Raw genomic sequence first — 23,763 nt, forward strand, 5'->3', positions numbered from 1 at the left:
TGACCTCGAAATTGGTTGTAGAGTTGATTCAGATCACATGTCAGCGGAATTTTAATTAAATTATGATGTAGACGCTCAATTAGATACCGATGATGTTAATCAGTACCACTGTATGTCACAATGTTGTAAATACAGAGTTAATGAGGAAATGTGTAACAAATTCAAGGAGAATTTGAGTACGGGGGTTTTTGGACCTAGAATCCACAATATTATGAGTGATATAGATAACACGCATGTAGACGGGGCGATTGGTAAAATCAATGAACTTTTTTATAGTTTATTGCCAAGTAATAGATCAACAAGATTTAACAAAAAATGCACTAAGTTCACTAGAAATGTTTGGTTTGATGAAGAAAGTAGACGCACACGGGACAAATTGCATATTTTACTTAGACGTTTTCGCCATAATAGGTCCTTAGATCTTCTTGAGGGCTACAAGACCCAGAAGCATGATTATAAAAAGATGATTACAGTGAAAAAGAATATACATCGTAATGCAAGAATCACAGAGTTCATTAAAGCAGCTTATGACAAAGACAGTAAAAAATTCTGGGGCTATGTCAGGGAATCTAGGCCTTCTATTCCGTCTTCAATCAGCTAACATGATCGGTATGATTTTTTTCGAGTCATTGTTCAATCCAAGTAGAAATGCCACTTGTGAAAATTCAGACTATTCAGACACGTGGGAGTATTTCGATACAACTGTTACAGAATTTGCTCAGGGTCAGTTTCCATCGTCTGCTCATGACCAATATGACGACATGTTGAATTCACCAATTACTGTGGAGGAGGTGGAAAATAGTATTAGAAAACTTAAAGCAGGAAAGTTCCCTGGTCAAGATGGTATTCCGCCTGATTTTTACAAATATTGCTGCAATGAATTAAGCAACTTACTCTGTGTTTCATTTAATGCCATTTTTAGTTCGGGTAAATTTCCGACGGCCTGGCGGGAGAGTATTATCTTTCCAATTCACAATCAAAGTGAGACTTGAGTGGACACCGTGGGTCATCAGTATGTATTAGGGAGATGGTGCAGTGGCAAAGAATGTGAAATTTTCAGAAGAGTTACTTTCAGAATGTGCTTTGGAATACAATTCAGAATAACATTCAGACACTCACTATGTGAGATAATATTCTGTATATTCCAGAAGAGTCCTTTCAGAATGTGCTTTGGAATACAATTCAGAATAATATTCAGACACTCACTATGTGAGATAATATTCTGTATATTCTAGAACTAACAAGCTCTGCTTGTTGCTTGTTAGTATGTATTTTCAATGTCACTGTTGGATGTTGTTGTCAAATGTCTGTGTACTAAGTGTGTGTATTCTGATTTATTTTGGCTCTTTTTTTTAATTAGCAGCTGCAGTAAAGAAACAGTGAATACCAGTACTGCAAAAGAAAGAAAAATATGTCAGAGATAGGTTGTCTAGCTATGATTCACTAAAATGATTTAAATTTCATATTAAATATTTTGATTTTTACATTCAATGCACATTATGCATTTCCTCTGCGAACAACATTCTCCCAATAGCCACTGTAAAACTGAAATCAGATGGGATTCTTGATCAGTGTCATTATTCTAATTCAGCACAGATTTGTGCAATTCTGACATATAAATCCAATAGGAAATAATACACCATTATCAGTTGATGTTTCAATTGCAGCTGGACTGCACAAAATTTACAATCTTTGTACAAAGTAACAACTATGTTATCATCACCACAAATATATGCATCTGAAATATCATCAGAATAATTTGCAAATTGTTCAGAAATTTTAGAACACTGCTAAACAAATATGGACTAAAGAAATAAAAAAATACACACTAAAGATGGGCTAAATTATTGAAATGAAATAACATACCAGTAATAAATATGCATATGTTGAAACAAACTGAGGACTACACTTTATTTTTCAACATTTTAAACTGAAATGTTTAGCCATAATTTGAACGCCACACTACGACACAGAGGGGTAATTTTAAAATTCGTTTTACAACCGAATGAAATTCATCGACCGTCATATCTTGAACACAGAAATGCCTTGCTATATTGTGAATATTTCCGGTGGCGATAGCCCACTGTCCGCGCACCGCCGTACAACCCTAGTGATATTAGCATAAAATTTGCATAATCTTGTTAGTAACGTGAGTCCAAAGTTCACGTTAAACGCGAGACTTGCCTACTGCGCTTGCGTACACAGATGTAAACATAACCTTACTTGACCGAAATTGTACAGGCCGGTAGTTGACGATCGGTGTGTAACTTTTTGTCAAAAGTGAAATTTTCCACGAAATTTTGGAGAGATTTTGATACATATGCCCCGAAAACCCAAAAGACAACGTGTGGCTGTTGCTGCCAGTCATGTACGTTGGAGTGAGCAGCACAAGATACCGGGATCGGGAGATGCCGACTTCGGGACTTTTACTTCCGCATCGGAAAGTGGTAAGTGTCGCCCGATGCTTCGTTTCTTTTCGTGTGAGGAAGTTCATTGTGTTGTCATTCTTCGGAATGAGGGAAGTACACTGTTGTGATGTTTTTAATGTTCCATGTGGAGTACAAACATCGATAGTATAGTGATTCACTGCACCAATGATGCGATCTGATGTCTATGGGGCTTCGTTAGCTGCAGTCGTAGCTCTCGTATGTTTTTTCCCGGGGGAGTATGAGTTGCCACGGAAAAAGATCTCATTTTTCCGTTGCAACCCGTACTCGCCGGGAGAAAAAAACCTACAAGAGCTGCGACTGCAGCTAGGGCTTCGTTAGCTTTGACACTATTACACCCATCGCATTAGTTGAGACTAAACTTTCTCGTCATTTCCCATTCTCTCTAGCTCTTGTACCAGACGGACTGGAAGTCAGTGCAGAGTCTTCTACTGAAGGGCCCCAAATAGATCCATCAAATAATTCTACTACAAATTTTACCATATCTCCTATTAGCCAATCAAACAAATCCCAATTGCATTACCAATCAGATAAAATATCACTTCACGAAAAATTAAATCAATATATTTCCCAAGAAGAATTTTCTTTTCCGTCATCATTAATAAATTCATCTCTTTCAACTCAATCATCTCACAATCCTATCCTTACAACATCAGAAACTATTATTAATTTTGTGGAGCAAACAAACTGTGGAAAATGTCGAGAGGGAAAATTGTGTCATGCAATTGAAAAAAATGTTCTGAGATTTAATTGTAATGTTTGTTTTAATCAGATGGAATTAGTCAATGATAAAAAAATTAAGGGGGTGACAAGACCAAGAAACTGGCTGCCCACATACACTGTCATGTCATTTTTACCTCGCGTGCGCATGCGCGCAGCGAGGTTATGGTTTAGGCGTTTCTGTGTGTGTGTCTGTCTGTCTGTTAGCACGATATCTCAAAAACGGCTTGGCAGATTCCGATCACATTTCGCACACAATTTGTTCTTCAAATTTGCAAGAACTGATCAGTTTTTGGTGGTTGTGCTTTGCGAATTTATCAAGTTATGAGTAAAAGAAAATTTGTGGCCTGTATAAGTCTATGGGACGCTAAATAAGTATGTTTGAGGGCGCTATACTAAAACATTTTATACAAAGTGATTTCTGAATTCAGTCACTCGGCCGCGGTGATCGCTAATCTTGAGTTTTGACTGTTGATGTCGTCGTGTCGACGTTTGACTTTAAGAATCGTGTGGGTTACTCTGGACATAGCGAACCACAGTCCCTCCACCAATGTGAGCGAACCAAAAGCTAGATTATCGAAGGTCAGCGTCATAATATTTGATCAATGCATTTTTCTCTGAGAATGAGATGTAGAGTGACACTTTTCAATCTTGTGTGTGTGTCAGCGAATTTATATTCCGGCATGGTTCCGCTGAGATCAGCATAATATTATGGCGACGTATTGACAGTCTGTGTCTTTTAAGTTGCTTTTCAAGATTGTATTAGCTACAGAACCAACAATGACAAATTTTTCATGAGATTTCCATGTTGGCATTGATGTTAAATCAGCAGCAGTAGGCTAGCTCCTACGTACAATAGGTCTGCGTTTCCCGGCGGTACGGTGGTAGGCCGACGGCTTGTACCACACTGTCCACAGGACACCACGTGGTAGAGGCCGTGTGCACAACCTGTACGCAGAGCTTCGAATACACTAGACAGAGTTCGTGTTTCCGTAAATTAGGCATTGAACTTGACAATATAGGCAATAACCACAATCATCGACCATCGCCTGACAAGTGCACCATAGTCAGCTGTACATGAGTTGCGTGGCGTGGTGAGCAGGTTCCCATGGGTATTTATTTTTTGAAACGCGTACTTCAAAGGTCACGAACTCATTTTGCTGCTACACGGCGCGGCACAGATGATTGTATCGTTTTGGGCGCATTGAGATACTGTGAAGTAGGTCAACTCGTTCTACATGGCAATTTTATGTGAAATATGCAGAATTTATACGCAAACGCGACCTCTGCCAGTCAAGAGCCTGCTCAGCCATTTGCACTTGCATCGACAGATATTGTTGGATCATAATTTTTCAAATGGTTTCTTTTCTTTTTTTTCATTGCGTAATACAGTGGGGATAATGTCAAATTTAGATAGATTGGATTTATTTCGGGAATAAAAACAATGTAATGTCATAAAAGCCAATACCCCAAGAAGTACTTTACAAAATGTGCACGCGAGGCAATTCAGTTCATATCTGGTTAATGTCTGGTCAGTATCACAAAGATTACAGTGATGTGATGGATCTGCTGGGGTTGCCCAAAGTAGCAGAGTCCACATTTGAGACGGATGTAAACTGGCTCTTTCCAGCAATTACCACACTATGTGACTGGTCTTGCAGTGAGGTGCAGCGTATGGTAAAAGAGTGGGGTGATGAGCACAACTGGGAGGCAGTGGCAGACGGTTTCTATGGAAGCAGAAGAAATGCTAATAATAGTTCATTCACCCTACATGATCTGAAGAGTGGGAAGATCGCCTTCAGAGCTCACCGAACCAAACTTGGCCAGGGACACAATTGGGAGGGAACAAGTGCTGGGGCTGAGGGAGACATGTTTAGTGAGATCTGTCACAGTGTCAAAGCTTCAGGTATCACCATCAGTCGGTTGATTGCAGACAAAGATGCAGCTCTCGGCAATATATTGGTGGAGTTGTTCCCTGAAGCTGAAGTCACTTACTGCAGCAATCATGTGCAGAAAACTCTCTATGGTGAATTGGCAAACTTGTCACAAGTGAAATGTAAGGTAATATTGGGTTCCTTTGGAAGGAAGTTGGAAACTTTTACGTTTGGAAAGTATGTGGATGATAGAAGCAAAACTAATATTCCTTGGTTAAACTTAATATTTTATTACACCAACACAAATTTTATGATGGTTACATTAAAATTCACTAGGAATTATCTGCTTCTGTTGCAATACAGCAAAGTTGACGTGAGCTTACAGAATCAACCAAATTACATGTATTTGTGAAATGTACATATGTTATGAATTTACAGCAGTGATGTGTCAATCAAAACAGTAGATTAAGACTACTCTGTTTATTTTATTCATCATATTGTGGATATCTGCATGGGTGCCACTACTCCATAAATTATGAAACCATATTTTGAAGTTATTGTGAGTATTATATCCATATTGAATAGTCAGTCATTGTATATGGTGTATAATAAGGTATTGTGGTATATGGCTTTGTGAAATACTATAAAAAATATCTTTTGTTACAAATTTTCTTGTTCAACAGTGCAATACCAAGTGCAAACGCTTTACAGCAAAAGTGTTGGATGCATTCAAGGAGTCATTCAATCACTTTGTTAATTCGGAAGACATCCTGAAAGCAGAAAATCCTCTCAAGGAATTTGCCGAGGCAGTGATGAATTTTCCACGACATTACTCTGATGATCATTCTTCAGAATGGTGCAGATTTCATCCAAAGGTGTGTATCATTGTCAGGATCATTCATACACCTGTAATATAAAGATGCAAGTCTCATAGCTATTATTAATAATATAATGATGAAAAATGTCTTCTTCCACTCTCCATGACAAAATTTTGTACTTCTACAATGGAAATGTGTCTAATTTACATTTTTTAATTTTTTTTAAATGTTAAAATTATTTTCAGAAGAAAGATGGTAAGCCTTACAGCACTACAAACTTGGTGAATTGTCCAGAACAGTTAAAGAAATTCACAGACATCATGCAGAAAGTAGCTAACAAGCCAGAAGAATATATCAATCCTGCTGGTAAATTCACAACAAATGTTGCTGAGGCCTTCCACTCCCTGGCACTAAAATACAGAGACAAAAGGATTTACCTAGGTCACAAACACTACTGTATGAAGACGGATATGGCAATCTTGCACAAGGTAAAATTGGAAAATACCATCATTAATAATACACTTCAATGTGACATGTGACAAAATCATAGTTTAGCATGTTGAGTGTTTTTTATTGTTTTATTCCTTACATTTTATTCCTTACCATTACATCTATTGATTTGCTATGAGGGTAACAGTATATGGCTGTCTACCCAAGGGATTGTGAGTCACCCCATATTAACATGTTCCTCACAGGTGAAGGCTGAGGGGAAACAGATCATTTTGGAGTGACTCACAAAAGGAGATATTCATCATGCTGTTACTTGAATAAGTACAGTAAATATTTTATTTGTAATGCATCTCACAGAGTTCATCATTTAGGTATGTTGAATCATTATCATACACAAGTGACAATGATTTGACAAACCATATAACAGAAAATAGGCCAATTGTGTTTCAGATATGAATTAAAACTAAAGACATAAATATTTTACTTACCTAGAATATTGGACCAATTTGGAAACTGCTGCTGTTCCTTTACTTAGAAGTTGATGTTCCTGAAACAGCAGTTAGAGCAGTGTTAGAGCTGCAAAGACAGTGGCGACTGAAGAAAGCAGAGAATGAAAGTCAGGAAGTCATCAAGAAAAGGTATCCTGTATCTTTATGGCACCTTTCTACATTTGTATAATTAGTAGTTTGTCACAATGACATCAAATGTTTGCATTCTACATTGATTTTATTGAGGAATTCATAGGTTCACTACCCACTAAGCCCTCAAATCATACTCTCACACAAAGAGTATTACTAAAGCATTGTGTGCGTCAAGTATCTCTGGCGATCACATGCATCATCAATTCTTCACTGAATTCTGGTGAATTTCAAAATCCATGAAAATCAGGGATTGCACACACGCTCATTATCAAGGAAATCGACCCTTAACAAAAATGTTTTAAAAAATAATAGAGCAGTGTCAAATGTAACGTGAAGTTGATGCAGAAGTAGGTATTAACTCAAATTAATTTATATCTGTGCAATGACAGTCTGGCTGCACTGTTTGCTTTTCTACTTATGAGTCTCATACATCTTAGCAGTCTATAGTTAACACAGCATTTTATTGAGATAGGGCATTTTCTACAAGTGCTCCAGGTGATATACAATGTACCTACAGTCTTTTTTCTATTAGAATTATTAGATTTGTGAATTGCATGTGTTATGTAGGTCATTTCCCCCACACTCATCATGACCTGAGTTCAATTAGTCTAGAACATTCCAAGGTCACTGCCCTTGATGACCTCACAACCTTGAATTCATTAGTCATGTTTGGAATGTTCTGGAAAGTTGATTAGTTGTGTAAGGGAGATAATTTTAGAACTGTAATTAGCATGTCAATAAAAGTTCTAGATTGTTCTTATATGCCTTTATAAAAGGGACGCGCACAGCTTCCAGTCAGACTTTTGGGATCGTGTCTCTTGTGTGTTACTAAACTCCAGCAGTAGTCATTCTCAAGACTTTTCAAGACCTTCACTGCCAACGCTGGATTTATACTGTGGACTTTGTGCAGCTGCAAGCCTGCAAGGACTGTTCATTCATTCAACTGACTGTTACAACTCTGAGACTGGAGCTTTGCCGTCCCAGCTGAGATAAGTAGTCTGTACACTTTTAAAGCTTGTACTCTATCCCTGACTTAGCAATTAGTTTTATTTTCATAATAAATTTTGTTTAAACGTTAACTGCTGAGTTCACCCTTTTGTTCGTTTTCTCTGCACGTAACAAATTGGGGGCTCGTCCGGGAGACGAATATTTTGAGCCGTTTGACAACATTTTTGACAGCCTTTTCAAAACTACTGTATACTGTGAACTCAGCGAAATTCAATCATGGCGGAATTCAAGCCAGACGAATTTATGGATGACCTTGATCAGGACACATTTAATTCCCTCAGAAAAGACAACCTCATAGCACTGGCAATTTCCTTAAAGTAGATGTCAAAAGATCTATGCGCAAGCGAGAAATTCAGTTCAAGATTGCAAAACATTTAGTTAATTCTGGCCATTTTGAGGAGTCTGCCTTAAAAGATTATGAGCCTGAGTCTTCCTTCGAACTCAAAAATTAGAATTAGAAATACAGGCAGATTTGGAGCTTAAGAAATTGGAATTAGAAAAGGAAAAATTGCAAATGGAAGAAAGGGAAAGGCAGGAAAAATTACAAATGAAAGACAAAGAATTACAAATGAAAGACAAAGAATTACAATGGAAGAAAGACAGAGAGAAAAGGAGAGAGAATTGGAGAACATCGACTACAGTTAGAAATGAGACGTTTAGAGCTTGGACAATCAGGAAAATTCTTCCTTCAGACAAGTTTGACATCACTAAGCATTTCAGGTTAGTTCCCCCTTTCCAAGAAAAGGATGTTGATAATATTTCCTTCATTTTGAGAAAATTGCTCAGAGTCTGATTGGCCTAAGGAGTCCTGGTCTATGCTTTTGCAGAGTGCTTTGGTGGGTAAAGCCAGAGAAATTTACATTCAGTTGTCAGTAGAGCAGGCTTCAAATTATGATTCTGTGAAGGAATTAATTCTCAAGGGCTATGAGTTGGTGCCTGAAGCTTACCGTCAGAAATTTAGGGATTGTGAGAAGGTGAAGGATCAAACTTATGTTGAATTTGCTCGAACAAAAGAACAACTGTTTGATCGCTGGTGTTCTTCTGAAAAGGTCAGTCAGAATTATGACAAATTACGACAGCTTGTTTTGATTGAAGAATTTAAGAGGTGCATTCGGAGTGACATCAAGACGTTTATCAATGAACAAAAGGCAGATACATTGGAGGTTGCTGCACGTTTGGCCGATGATTATTCATTGACCCACAAATCTTCATTTCTCAGCAAACCATCCCAGTCCTTTTCATACAGAAACAATGCAGGTAAATTTAACTCCTCCTTTTCATCCAAGATTTTTCAAAGGACAGTAGAAAATCAAATGACAACAGTTCACAGAGTTCAAGTAACACTCCCACATCATCAGATCCCAAGTCTCAATCTCCTTCTGACAAACAGTTTGGTACCTTTCTTGTAATTATTGTAAGAAAGACGGCCATTAATGTCAGAGTGTTTCAAATTGAAAAGAAAACGTGAAGGTCAAAGTGGTCAAAGTGGATCTAAGCCCACCGGCTTTATTTCTTCATCAACTCAATTAGAGTCTAATAATGTGTGCAACACATTTTCTGAGGTTAAACCCCTCTCATCCCCAATTAATGAGGTCAAGGTCATTCTTCTCAAGATAGCATTATGGGTATTTTCGAGACCATTTATTCATAATGGTTTTATATCACTTTCTAGTGATTTCTCTTCCGCTACCCCTGTCAAAATTTTAAGAGATACCGGGGCTTCCCAGTCTCTTTTGTTGGCAGATACCCTGCCGTTTTCTGAAAAGTCATTTTCAGGTTCTAAAGTTCTTATTAAGGGGGTAGATTGTAATGACTACATTCCTGTTCCTCTCCATAATGTCTATTTGTCTTCGGACTTTGTTTCTGGACCTGTGGCTTTAGGTATTAGGCCTTTTTTGCCTTTTGAAGGGATTCACCTTCTTCTTGGAAACGACCTTGCTGGGGACAAGGTCATTACTAATCCACTTGTGACTGATAATCCTAGTTTAGATCAGGATCCAGAGCCAATTGAACAAGAGATACCCGATTTATTTCCTTCATGTGCCATTACTCGAGCCATGTCAAAGAAAACTTCCGAGAATCAAAATACTCTCAAAAATAATGTCACAGATGTTGACTTAAATGACACCTTTCTCAGTCAGGTGTTTGACACGGATCATTCCGTTATCCCTCGTGGATTTGAAACTTCCAGTAAAACTTCTGCTGACCAAAGTCAGACATTTTCTAGATCAAATCTCATTGCAGAACAACACAAAGACCCAGATATTTTGTCTTTGTTTGACAGGTAGATGATGAAGGTAAAACTTCAGATAGCTCTGTTTCCTATTATACAAAATCTGGTATTCTCATGCGTAAATGGAGACCTCCAGATGTTTTGGTTGATGACGATTGGGCTATAAAACATCAAATTGTCGTTCCAAAGCCCTATCGTGCTGAAATATTGCGCCTAGCCCATGAAACCCCCTGGGCTGGTCATTTGGGAGTAAGGAAAACTTATCACAAAATTCTCAGTCACTTTTATTGGCCTAATCTCAGGCAGGATGTAGCACATTTCTGTAAAACTTGTCACACATGTCAAATGGTAGGAAAGCCAAATCAGACCATTCCAAAGGCCCCTTTACAGCCAATTCCTGCATTTCAAGAACCATTTAGTAGGATACTAATAGACTGTGTTGGGCCCCTACCAAAAACAAGATCAGGAAATGAGTACATGTTGACAATTATGTGTACATCAACTCGGTTCCCAGAAGCCATACCACTGAGAATATAAAGACAAAGACTATAGTGAAAGCTTTAGTCAAATTTTTCACTTTATTTGGCCTCCCTAAATGTGTCCAGTCCGATCAAGGCTCCAACTTTATGTCTGGTATTTTTCAACAAGTAATGGATCAGCTAGGCATTAAACAGTATAGGTCATCCGCCTATCATCCAGAAAGTCAGGGTGCTCTTGAGCGATTTCATCAAACTTTGAAAAACATGATTAGGACCTACTGTTTTGACACAGAGAAGCAGTGGGATGAAGGAATTCATTTTTTGCTCTTTGCTGTTAGAGAGTCAATTCAAGAGTCTCTTGGTTTTAGCCCATTTGAGCTTGTATTTGGACATACAGTCCGTGCCCACTTAAGCTCGTTAAAGAGAAATTCCTATCAGACGATGATGATTGTCTGAATATTTTGCAATATGTGTCAGATTTTCGTACAAAACTCTCTAAAGCATGTGAATTAGCCAGAGAAAATCTTGAGTCATCTCAGCAGTCAATGAAAACCAAATACGATAAAAACACCTCAAAACGGAAGTTTGAACCAGGTCAAAAAGTTCTTGTTCTACTTCCAATTCCTGGCAAACCACTCCATGCTCGTTACTTTGGGCCATATCTAATCGATAAGAAATTGAGTGATTTAAATTACATCATAATAACACCTGACAGGCGAAAACAAAAGCAGCTATGTCACATAAATATGCTTAAGCCATATTTGGATAGGGATAATCCTACTATAACTCAGCCTGTCAGTACCGTCAGTTCTGGCCATTATGAAGATAGTGATACTGAAACTGACTTGAGTGAAAATACTCTAAACTCAAAGCTGGGCTCGGTCAAGCTTCAGAACTCAGAAATCCTGGAGAAGCTGGAGTCTACAAAGTTGGCACACCTCCAGCCAGAACACAACAACAGGTGAAAGAACTGCTCCACGAATATAAACACCTGTTTCAAGATGTTCCAACGAGGACAAACGTCATCTATCACGACGTTGATGTTGGGGACAGTAAGCCTGTAAAACAACATCCATACAGACTGAATCCAACAAAAGCAAAATATCTCCAGGAAGAAGTCAAATACCTGCTGGACAATGACTTTATTGAACCCAGTAAAAGTAACTGGAGTTCGCCGTGCATACTTGTTCCCAAATCAGATCACAGTTATCGTATGTGCACGGACTTTAGGAAGGTCAACACTTTAACAAAGACAGACACTTTCCCAATCCCGAGGATTGATGACTGCATCGACCGAGTGGGAAAAGCCAAGTATGTGACGAAATTTGACCTACTGAAGGGATTTTGGCAAGTCCCTCTGACAGATCGTGCTCGTGAAATATCCGCCTTTGTTACGCCAGACGGATTGTTCCAGTACAAGGTGATGCCATTTGGAATGAAGAACTCTCCGGCAACGTTCCAACGGATGATCAACGACGTCATATCCGGGCTAGACGGGTGTGCAGCTTACGTTGACGACGTCATTCTGTATAGTGACACCTGGGAGGAACACATCAAGCTCATGCGGAAGTTCTTTGAGAGACTGAGTAAAGCAATGTTGACTGTCAACCTTGCCAAATCTGAGTTTGTATGGGCAAGGGTAACTTACCTCGGACATACTGTAGGACAGGGTGAGGTAAAACCTGTTGATGCCAAAATCAGTGCCATTTCAAGTTTTCCCATACCAAACTGCAAACGACAACTGATGCGCTTTCTCGGTATGGCTGGTTACTACAGAAAATTCTGTCCAAATTTCTCCACAATTACTGAGCCTTTGACTAACTTACTTAAAAAGAAAGTACAGTTTGTTTGGTCAGAGCAATGCCAACAGGCATTTGATACACTTAAAGCCATACTGCAAAGTGCCCCAGTATTGTCTGCACCAGATTTCACTTTGCCATTCAAATTAGCTGTAGATGCTAGTGATACGGCTGCTGGTGCTGTTTTATTGCAAGAGGATAGTCATGGTATAGATCATCCTGTTTGCTATTTTTCACGCAAATTTAACAAATCCCAGAGAAACTACTCTACAATTGAAAAAGAGTGTTTATCTTTGATATTAGCTTTACAGCATTTTGAAGTTTATGTTACTTCTTCAAATCAGCCAATAGTGGTTTATATTGATCACAACCCTCTTGTTTTTTCTGCAGAAATTCAAAGGCAAAAATCAGAGATTGCTAAGATGGAGTTTAATGTTACAGGAGTTTAATCTTGACATTAGACATATCAAAGGCAGAGACAATTTATTGCAGACTGTCTCTCTCGTATTTAGAGTTTATTGTTGTTCACTTTCAAGAAATTTTACTTTAGAGTAAAAAAATTTTGAGTACTTAAATCTTTTTCAAGATTACATTTGTAAAAGAAAGATTTTTCTTTGAAAAATTTTCTTTTTTTTGAAGAGGGGGTGTGTTATGTAGGTCATTTCCCCCACACTCATCATGACCTGAGTTCAATTAGTCTAGAACATTCCCAAGGTCACTGCCCTTGATGACCTCACAACCTTGAATTCAATTAGTCATGTTTGGAATGTTCTGGAAAGTTGATTAGTTGTGTAAGGGAGATAATTTTAGAACTGTAATTAGCATGTCAATAAAAGTTCTAGATTGTTCTTATATGCCTTTATAAAAGGGACGCGCACAGCTTCCAGTCAGACTTTTGGGATCGTGTCTCTTGTGTGTTACTAAACTCCAGCAGTAGTCATTCTCAAGACTTTTCAAGACCTTCACTGTCAACGCTGGATTTATACTGTGGACTTTGTGCAGCTGCAAGCCTGCAAGGACTGTTCATTCATTCAACTGACTGTTACAACTCTGAGACTGGAGCTTTGCCGTCCCAGCTGAGATAAGTAGTCTGTACACTTTTAAAGCTTGTACTCTATCCCTGACTTAGCAATTAGTTTTTATTTCATAATAAATTTTGTTTAAACGTTAACTGCTGAGTTCACCCTTTTGTTCGTTTTCTCTGCACGTAACACATGTCTCAAACACAGAGCTGCACAAAAGAAGAGCAGGAAGCGTCGCTTGCGGCATGAGAAGACTAGAATGGACAGTATTAGAGCCACTGGTGTGACAACTGTTCAATATGTGGGCAAAAGTATGGCTGTTGATCAGAGTGACAGCAGTGATGAGGATGAGACTGTCATCACTGAAGACAACATGGCTTCAGCAACACCTACTGTCACAACCACTCCATCTAGCACAGTTGCTACCACCAATGCCAGTACTCAAGCTGCAGCAACTTCATCTACCTATGGTACTGGGACTGAAGCTGGAATCGAACAAATACCCTCTATGCAATCAAGGATATTTATTATCTTTGATTTAGAGGGTACTGGTGGAAACACACACAGAGATAGTATCATAGAGATTGGTGCCAGTGCATACATACCCCACAGAATCCAGCATCTGGAAACTCCTCTTGAGTTTTCAACTCTTGTTAAGACTTCTGCAAAGATAAAATCAATAGGTTAGTATAGAGTATTAAAATAACAAAGTTCAAACACAACTGAAAGTTAATTCAAAAAACAGCTTGGTATCCGGGGCTTTTCCTTTTCTGTTCCTTTTTTCTGGGCAATTTAAATCACAATATTAATGTTTTCTACTATTATTATATTATGCATGATTATGAAATGGGTTGGATTATTTTCACAGGAATAAATATTATATTTCAAATATTCCCTTTCCAGTTGCAATGAAGACAGGTATTTCCCAGGGAATGTTACAAGGTAAACCAAAACTATCCACAGCACTACCATCTTTCTTAGATTGGGTGGCCACCCTTGTACAGGAAGTAGAGGAAAAACTACAATGCACAATTTATCCAGGCAAGTACACTCACATAATATAACTAAGTTTTATAATTAAATCAAATTATTGATCAAAAGGAATAACAATAAAAATAATTTTTTTAGTTTCTTGTATTGGGCATATTGCTAATCACCACTCAATAATTGTAGTTTGAATGAATAACCTCTATTGATAGAACCTGTAAGATTGATTAGATTTCAGTAATGAATAAATTGGCCTGTGTCCATGTTGGGTATTAAAGGCACAAAATTGCTTATTTTTGTCATTATTTGAGTTATTTAAGTTTCTTGTAGAATATTATTTGTATTGTTCTGCTTAAGGAAATGGGCTCAATCACTGGTTCCCACAGCTCAACTTACACTCTATACATAGACGAAATGCATGATTACTTCCAACATTTAACTTTTGGTATGTACCAAAAATTGTTCTAAAGAAGAATTCATGTGAACTTTAACAACCAGTGATTAAGCATTATTTAGTGAGCAGAACAACATTGATAACATTACAAAACTAAAATAACCAAAATAATGTCAAAAATAGTGACTTTATCCCTTTAATAATGATGAACAGACTGCTTGCTTGGAGATTACCTTGAATGGATGCTGGGTGCCTGGTGCATTAGGTCTGCACTATGTGTCACTGTCATACTTATTAAACATATTTGTCTTACAGTAATGGTCGCCCATAATGGTTATGCTTATGACTATCCTCTACTTTTCAAAGAAGTCCATGTAAGAGGAATGACAGACTTAATTGTAACCAGGATGAAAGACTGTAATTTGCATTTTGCTGACTCACTGAAACTATGTCGGGAAGTAAGTTGTAACTATGTTTATTTTAACATCAGAAAGTGTGAAAATCTGGTAACTTTTGAGTTCTTGTTATTTTTTATAAAGTTTTTTTGTTTTGTGTTTACTTAGGCCAAGAAAAATATAAAGTTTGTTTCTCAACCACACGCTCATCAATCCAGACCCACTGCATCAACCTTTTTTTCTGCATATTGTCTTCATGTTGTTTGCACATTCTTGTTGGTTGAAGAATGAAAAAAATGGAGAAAAAAACTGTCACTGCATCATTTTTGCAAGATGTCTAGGATGAGACACAAACCTTTTCTTTACTTGGCCTTAGCAAACACAGATTTTTTGTGTAGAGTCAGATTCAACTACATGTATGGACAAAACTTACCATAGATAGACTGGATGAGTAGATGAACAGTTCATGTGTAAACTGTAGTTGAGAAACAATATACATGTACATGTTAATAGGCAAGGTATTTTTGTTATTGCCAAAGTTACCGTGGTTAAGGAATATTGACTTGGTCAAAAAGGCTTGTAAATAAGAAAAATACATGCTGGCAAACCCATGAAAATCTATTAATACAAATACAACAAAAGAACCAAATTTAGATTAGATCTTCACATATGTAACATCACATACATGTATGTGGAAATATACTCAGTGTTCTCCCCAGAGCAATTACAGAGTGGTGCATGTTGCTCTGTACTTTTCGGTAAACAATAGAAATTTGTTACCATGACAATCATATTATTGTCAATAACTTGATTGAAGAGTGATGAACAATTTACAAATTAAGGATTATACTTTTTCAGCTGAAGTCTCAGAATGTACTGAAGACAACCAGTCTATCAATGGAGTCTATCTTTAAAGTTCTATTTCCCAGACGCAGGTATAATGGTGAGTAATGACACTTTGATGTCGTGGTTCATACATTTATGCACTTGACAGGGCTGTCAGAGTTTCAAGTATAGAAAGGTACATGTGACAGAATAGGATGTCCATTGGCTTGTGTGTTGTGTGATGACAATCATTCTTGCAGACAGTGAATGGGAAAAACAGGCAGAGACAGTGCACTACAGTACACTAGAACTTCATAAATCTACTGAAAATAAATGTTACTCACCAATACATGTATTGATCTTCTTTTACAGCTCATAGGTCACTTGAGGACACAAGGGCACTGAAAATGATCTTGACCAGCAGAAGGGTGAAGCAGCATCTGCAAAGCATGGAAACAAAAAATGTCACAGAAACAACAAACACCTGGGAGAAAAATTCCATCATTACAATGCTGTAACAGCTCTGAAATTAAAATTTGTAGAAAACACTCCACCACACAATTCGGTTATTAAAATATCAAACTACACATACAGTAAATTGGTGGAGAAAAATTTTACATATGAAAAACTTCAAGATTTATATGCACAGGGGGCAACTGTTCAGGATTTCCTCAATAAATTAAAAAGTTTGGGATTTAAAAGAGAAAATACAACTAATCAAATTATGAAACATTTTCAAAGGATATCATGATGATTAATTTATAATTACAATTATTTAATTTACATACTTAACAAAGTTTTTATTATCACTTTTAAGTGAACAGAGTTTGGGGGCTGATTACAGAATATAAATGTATTTTTAATAAAATAAGTATATCAATGACTAACAGTTTCTGTGTTGTTTATGATTGAACATGCCAGTGTGTTTTCATAGGAGATGGCTCAATTAGTCTTCTGATCAAATATTCAAGAGAATGATCCAGTTATAAATATCATCATTTAGCCAAAAGAGAAATTGAGCAATCCCCAATGAATCCTCACTCTCATTGTGTTCTCATCTAGATGCACTCTAGACACCTTTGCATCTTGATTTTAAAAAACATCACTGACAGAATCAACGAAGGTAAAGTGGGTGTCATCCTCATCCTCAGCCTCAGGTGACCTTTATAGCTGACGCTGAAAATGACGCTACTCAGCGTCAGCTTCAGCGTCGTATCCAAAGATTGCCAAAGTTACGCTACCCGATGAAGGATGAATGATAAAATTCGCCCATAATTAAAGAAAATAACAAGTCCATTCTTTCACAACTTTCTTATGAATCGTTAAACTGTTTGCAGGTAATATTCTATCCTTAGAATATCCCATACAGACTAGTTTTTTGGAAATGTTCGTTATTTTCAGTCAATGGATACGTTTGTTGGTATCCTATCAACTCTTGCATTAAGATTTTCAAAAAATTGGTGCCAAAAAGGTATACATGGTCTGAAATGTGTAAAAATCGCCACCATGAGAGGCGATATGAAAGCCCTAATTATTCTGAGAACATATAAAACAATCAACTTGTGTAGCTATGACTTGAGGCCTGAAAAGTCATCATATTAAACATACAGCCTTTGAACTTTAAGGGCTAAGAATATTGCGTTGTACCTACATCGCGAGAAACGGATACTAAGAGGAGAGGTTACTAAATATTATGAAATACAAACCCAATGTGTTTTGATTGATATTTACAGTGATATGAAACTTGGAGCACATTTTAAAAGTCAATTTTACACTTATCATTCCATCAGACGCATTCGGGAATAACCGGATCTGACGCCGGTGAAGCTGACGCTGTAGCGTCATCCTCATCCTCATTTTCACGTGACCCCTGAGGATGAGGATGAGTATGATGTACAGAATCAACCCAATCTATCCAGGTTTTACGTGCGAAGTCTTATTAAATTTCTGAATTGCACTGCCCCATGTTTATAAATTTCATATTTATGGCATTGTAATTTTTATCATGCATTGTTCCACCCAAAGCCAATAAGCTGTATAGCTTTGAAAATCATTTATACTAGTCACTACATTTAAAACTATTTCTATACAATTTATCAATAATATTGTAGAAATTCCTGGGTAAATTGTCCCTCAAATATTGCTGATGACCACCTAAAATTGTCAGATAGGGGACACAGACATGACCCATATTTTGGAAAAACTGTTTGCAACACTGTCTACCTCAAGCTCCAAGGTCCTATTTATAGTCACTTTGGATGAAAACCAATAAACAACAGTGAAAACAAACATATACCCACTTACCTTACTGAAATACATTTTCTGTACTGTCATTTCTGCACACGGCGATGACGTAGTGATGATCCTTCCTATCAATGTTGCCCTGGTGTCTCCATCATACTGTTGCTGGTGGGCATCCTAGGCTAGGCGTTTGCAGTGTTAGATAGGGTCCGTTAGATAGTCCGTCGAATGCCAAGAATGTGAGGCGGAAGACAGAATCTCGGTCGTAACTTTTAGTACTATTGTTGTGATTCAATTTTCGGCATCACACAGCACTTCAGACATTTTCCTTTACCCGATCGACACCCAAAGCTGACAGCATGTGTGCCGCGGTTTTCCGTACTAGCCTGCAACTTTCCTCATACAGCCTGTGCAAGCGTCTCTGTCCGCAATGGGTTCTTCTGCGATCCCGCGTACGAAACAGACGCGACTAGTCTCCACGGTAACTCTTTCGGGCGCTGAAAATTCATGGTTTACTTTCGCCGCCATTGGATTGTCGACAGTAAAATCCCTAAGGCTTTTTCCACAATGAACCGATTTCAGCGTTATTGTACACAAATGTAAACAGTCAATGTCTGCACCTGTTGACGCATCGTTTTCGCAAATATCCTTTCGTCGAAAAGGATTATCAGGCGAAATACCCGTCTGAAAACGCATCAAATCCATGATTTTAGTAGGGGTGTAACGACCATGCTAAAATACCAGCATCGGGCCGTTTTCGCTGCAAACAAAATCCGTCAACATTTTCCATGGTTCACCAGAATGACCCTGGTACAACTACTTCCGTTGACATGCAGCGTTTTGCAAAGCCTTAGGGTTTTGAACTTTGCACTACCTAATTTGCATATCAATATTGTCAGGGGGCGCGCGCTCATACAACTAGGGATTTTCGACTTGTCGCTGCACCCAGCCAAGCCACGGCAAGCGACTTAATCGAAAGTCATAAGTAAAACCCAGAAACGGCCCATAGCAACCATATAAAAAGATACCGGTGCCCCATCTTAAATGTCTTTACATATTCTTTGCCCCACTTCCGCACGCTCGTATTTCTCTTGATATTGCGTTTACTGAGAAAATTTACCTAATGGCCCCTAGGCCCTATCGACATGCCGAAGGGCATCAAAACGCTTCCGCCAATCATAGCAACGATTACGTCTTACGATATCTTGTACTATGTAATGTCCAATGTATTGGAAAGCGTGCGGAAGAACGCTCAATCTGATTGGGCATAACAAATGACGCCATTCGGGGAATTGTGTTTAACGGGAAAACGGCGTGGTCTACAAGTTCTATCGGGACATTTTGGCAAGTTTCACGATATCAGTGAAAATACAAGATATAGTAATTTACTAAAGTGAAACCAGGAGGGTCATTTGTTTTCAGACTCGGTATGCTAAAATGAAAATATATCCTAGTTTGAACCATGTAAACACCACATTTCGCTTACTCCGCTATGTCCGTGACGGCACAACCTTACAGGGGCCCCCGACTTGTACTCCACAAAAGTTACGATGCCCAAAAATAACCAAAAATTCTCGCAAATCGGGGTTGAACTTTCAGTTTCCACTATAAGAATCCCAAGTGTGGTAGAAATCAGGGGAACGGTTGTTTTTAATGCACGCCCAAGCCCTAATTGTAAAACAATGGCGTCGTCATCACGCGAGTAACATTTTTCGAATGAACTCCGTGAATATTGAAAACACAATTACAGTCGATCCCTCGTAAATTTAGATACTCTTTTTAAACTAGACCATAATTAGGGCCCATATTGTATACTCGATGTGTGGTGAGATGTTGCCACACGTTTTGACACGACTCATCAGTGACGTGCTTTGGATAACTTTCGAGGCCGTTTCTTTCTGCACACAGCTTCTCAACTCTCATTCACTCACAGATATTATCGGTACACGCAAAGTTAACACATGCTCTAAATACGGATACAAAAATAAACCTCTTACCGAATGTCGTACTGGCTCCACTGGTGTGACTGTAGATAGACGTAGAAGGAACTGAATCTCGTATCTCGTAGCGACACACAGAAAGTATGGCTGCTCGATGCATGAGAGCGAGGTTGAAAGGCCTTACTTGTTCTGACCACTAGATGGCGCCGCAAACACAACTTTACGAACCCCTTACTGCTAACATACACTCCTATGAGAAAACCCACTGAACACATTTTTTATTTTATTGAAAAAAAATAATCACACATAAAACAGTATTCATGGTGTAGCATTATTTTAAAAATAATTGTTTCTTAACTATGATGTTTCTACAAGCTGATAAAAGTATGGCCATCACATTTGCTTAAGAAGTTCTTCAGTATACTGGTAGTCTTATTACAAAAATTCATTAAATATGCAAATTAGAATTAATTAACCAAACTTACTAAACTTTTACCATAGTTATGCTATAGGGTAACAAGTCATTGACAATGACATAGTCCCCACTTGTAATAGGAGTATTAGTCTTGATGGGGCAGGGAAATGAGGTCATTAAGAAGTATCACTGGAGTGTATATGTTCAGATCTATGGACACATAGGTCTATGTCATTGTTCCCAATTTGAAACAAGAGGCATGTCTAAGTTATGGTTCTAAATCGGGAAAAAAGATCAGACCTCTAGCTGTATTGGCCAGCCAAGAAATACATATGTGCGTAATACATGAGGTACAAGATGTGACATCTTAAGGTCTATTATCCTATCAAAATTGAAGCGTAAAGAACTTGTGGTTACTGAGTTATGCATATATATGCATATTGAAGGTCAAAGATCATCAAGGTCACGTGACATTTTGAAAATAAAACATTGTATTGCTAATTAATCCATATATGCTAAAATTCAGACCTCTAGCTCTATTGGCTTGCCCACAATTATATATGGGCATAATTAACGAGGTAAAGCATGTGTTGTCATAAGGTCTCCCATCCTACTAAATATAAAGGACATAGCACTTGTGGTTACTTATTTATTGACATAATCGTGTATTTAAGGTAAAAGGTTATCGAGGTCACATGACATTTTGTCAAAAAATTTCTATCCTATAGTCTATCCCTATATACTAAAAATCATATATTTACCTCTATTGGCGTGCTCAAAATTAGATATGCACATAATTGATGAGGTACAATATGTGGCGTCATAAGGTGTCCCATCATACCAAATATGAAGGGTGTAGCACTTGTGGTTACTGAGTTTTGGACAAATATGTATATTTGAGGTCAAAGGTCATTGAGGTCACGTGATATTTTGTAAAAAAAAATTGTATTGCTAAGTTATCCCTATATACCAAAAATCAGACCTCTAGCTTTATTGGCTCGCTCAAAATTAGATATGTGCATAATTAATGAGGAACAATATGTGGCGTCATAAGGTGTCCCATCATACCAAATATGAAGGGTGTAGCACTTGTGGTTACTGAGTTATGGACAAATATGTATATTTGAGGTCAAAGGTCACCGAGGTCACATGACATTTTGTCAAAAAAAATTGTATTGCTAAGGGATGGACCATTAGACCTTGGGAGGGGGGGTGGTCACAATGAAATTGTGAAAATTTTTTTTTTACTATTGTAAATTTCTGAAATTTTTTTTTTCCAATTGAGATTAGCTGTGCAAATTTTTTTTTCAGAGTAAATTTTCAGATTTATAATTTTTTTTTTCGTTCGTCGCTGTCTGAAGATAAAGAGGGGAAACATGTGGTGCCAAGCACCACAAGCGGCCACTTAAGCGGTCACTGGGAAGAGGTCAGGAGAGGGGTGTCCCCCTGCTGCTGTTGGAGCTTTTGAAAAATAGAGATTAAAATGGTGTTATTTGGTGGCACTTGGGGAGTATTTTTGTGGGGGGTGGTCAGGAGGGGGTCTCCCCCTCCTGCCGTTGGAGCTTTTGAAAAATAGAGATAAAAATGGTGTTATTTGGTGGCACTTTGGGAGCATTTTTTTCGGATTACACATCTTCCTCTGAAACATGGCCTTCTTGCTCCTCAGTAGCTTCGTATAGTTTTGAAAATTGACTATTTTGGTTTCCTGGCTTCCCTTTCTACTGCGTGGTGAAATGCCTACATTCACCCCACCAAACATCATGCATATCTCATGATTTACAATTGATTTTGACAAGCTGAGAAGCTAAAATAAGCTAAATAATATAGTGAAATTTGCATATTTGTGTTTTTAGAGCAATTGTTGCCCTTTTTTGATCAAAACATCTATTTCTCTTTAGCAGCATGTCCAAATTGATTGGATGTGTATAGATGTGTTGAAATTTCAATATTTGTCTTTTTGGGCAATTTATGCCATTCATGGTCAAAAATCTGTATTCTCTGAAAGGGCTTGTCCAATTTCTTTGAAATTTGCTACACAAAAACGATTAACCATGCAGATTTATTCAGTATTTGCTATCGAGAAACTTTCAAAGTTCAACCCTTTTATGTGTTTTTGTGTTGGGATTTGTTGGGTAGATGGCATTCTACGTAGTGTATTGTTGAATGTTAAAACAGTGTTGCTGTTGTTATTTGAGGCTGTTTTTTGAGAAAAAAGAATTGAAAATGCCTTTTTAAAAGCAAAATAATACATAATGACTTGATATGTTGTTTTATCATTATTGACGTGTTTCTACTTGTTCACCCATTCTTGCATTCATCATTGTAATAAAATGCTGTGAAAAAAAATGAAACTGATGTGGCCTGCATCTGTTTACCTTGATCTTAAAAGGCAAATACAACTTTCTGTCTTGACAACCATACCATAGTTTCAATGTTTTACCTAGTGTACCTGCTTGGTTTGTACGCAGGAAACAAGTAGAAAACAGGCTCTATAATTTCATAATTTTCAAGTGATCAGAATACAAAAGTCCTGAAAAGATAAGATAATCACAACTTCCAGTATAAGGGATACAGTCACTCTAAATGTATAAATTAAAATTAAAAATGTGCCGGGAGGATGTATTAAAAATACAGAAAGTTGCTTACTGTCGGTAAAATCTAAAAAAAATTCAAAATTTTAAAGACTTTTGCAGATTTTTTTTTACGCCTTTGTCTTCTTATTTATTTTTTTTTTATTTTGCAAACTAGTTTGAAGATTTTTTTTTCCTAACTTTCTGCTCTGAAATTTTTTTTCTGTTTTTGACCACCCCCCCCCCTCCCAAGATCTAATGGTCCATCCCTAAGTTATCCATATATACCAAAAATCAGACCTCTAGCTCTATTGGCTTGCTCAAAATTAGATATGCACATAATTAATGAGGTACAATATGTGGCGTCATAGGGTGTCCCATCATACCATATATGAAAGGTTTAGCACTTGTGGTTACTGAGTTATGGACAAATATGTATATTCGAGGTCAAAGGTCACGTGACATTTTGTCAAAGCGTCTGAGATATCTGCGTGAACGGATGGAC

At 37.7% G+C, this 23,763-nt stretch overlaps 1 protein-coding gene and 1 long non-coding RNA gene across 3 annotated transcripts; one reads left to right on the plus strand and one right to left on the minus strand.

Moving 5' to 3' along the window:
- Positions 1-252: 252 nt before the first annotated feature.
- LOC139134828 (uncharacterized) lies at positions 253-22,131 on the minus strand. 2 transcript variants are annotated; one of them, XR_011552885.1, is made up of 6 exons: positions 16,437-16,563; positions 15,701-15,742; positions 14,097-14,153; positions 6,798-6,856; positions 1,207-5,947; positions 253-780 (listed from the first exon to the last, which is right to left on the minus strand). It is a non-coding gene; the product is annotated as an uncharacterized lncRNA (long non-coding RNA). The 2 variants fall into 2 exon arrangements; XR_011552884.1 differs by lacking the exon at positions 253-780 and adding an exon at positions 18,397-22,131 and having other exon boundaries at positions 5,809-5,947; positions 16,437-16,532.
- LOC139134824 (uncharacterized) lies at positions 4,692-16,975 on the plus strand. Its single transcript, XM_070701886.1, has 9 exons — positions 4,692-5,228; positions 5,725-5,916; positions 6,105-6,347; positions 6,802-6,947; positions 13,699-14,174; positions 14,395-14,532; positions 15,188-15,330; positions 16,126-16,210; positions 16,465-16,975. Exons 1-9 carry the CDS (start codon positions 4,692-4,694, stop codon positions 16,608-16,610), a joined length of 2,106 nt encoding a protein of 701 aa, XP_070557987.1. The 3' UTR covers positions 16,611-16,975.
- Positions 22,132-23,763: the final 1,632 nt, after the last annotated feature.

The sequence above is a fragment of the Ptychodera flava genome, chromosome 6 (assembly GCF_041260155.1).
Source record: "Ptychodera flava strain L36383 chromosome 6, AS_Pfla_20210202, whole genome shotgun sequence".
Taxonomy (NCBI): Eukaryota; Metazoa; Hemichordata; class Enteropneusta; family Ptychoderidae; genus Ptychodera; species Ptychodera flava.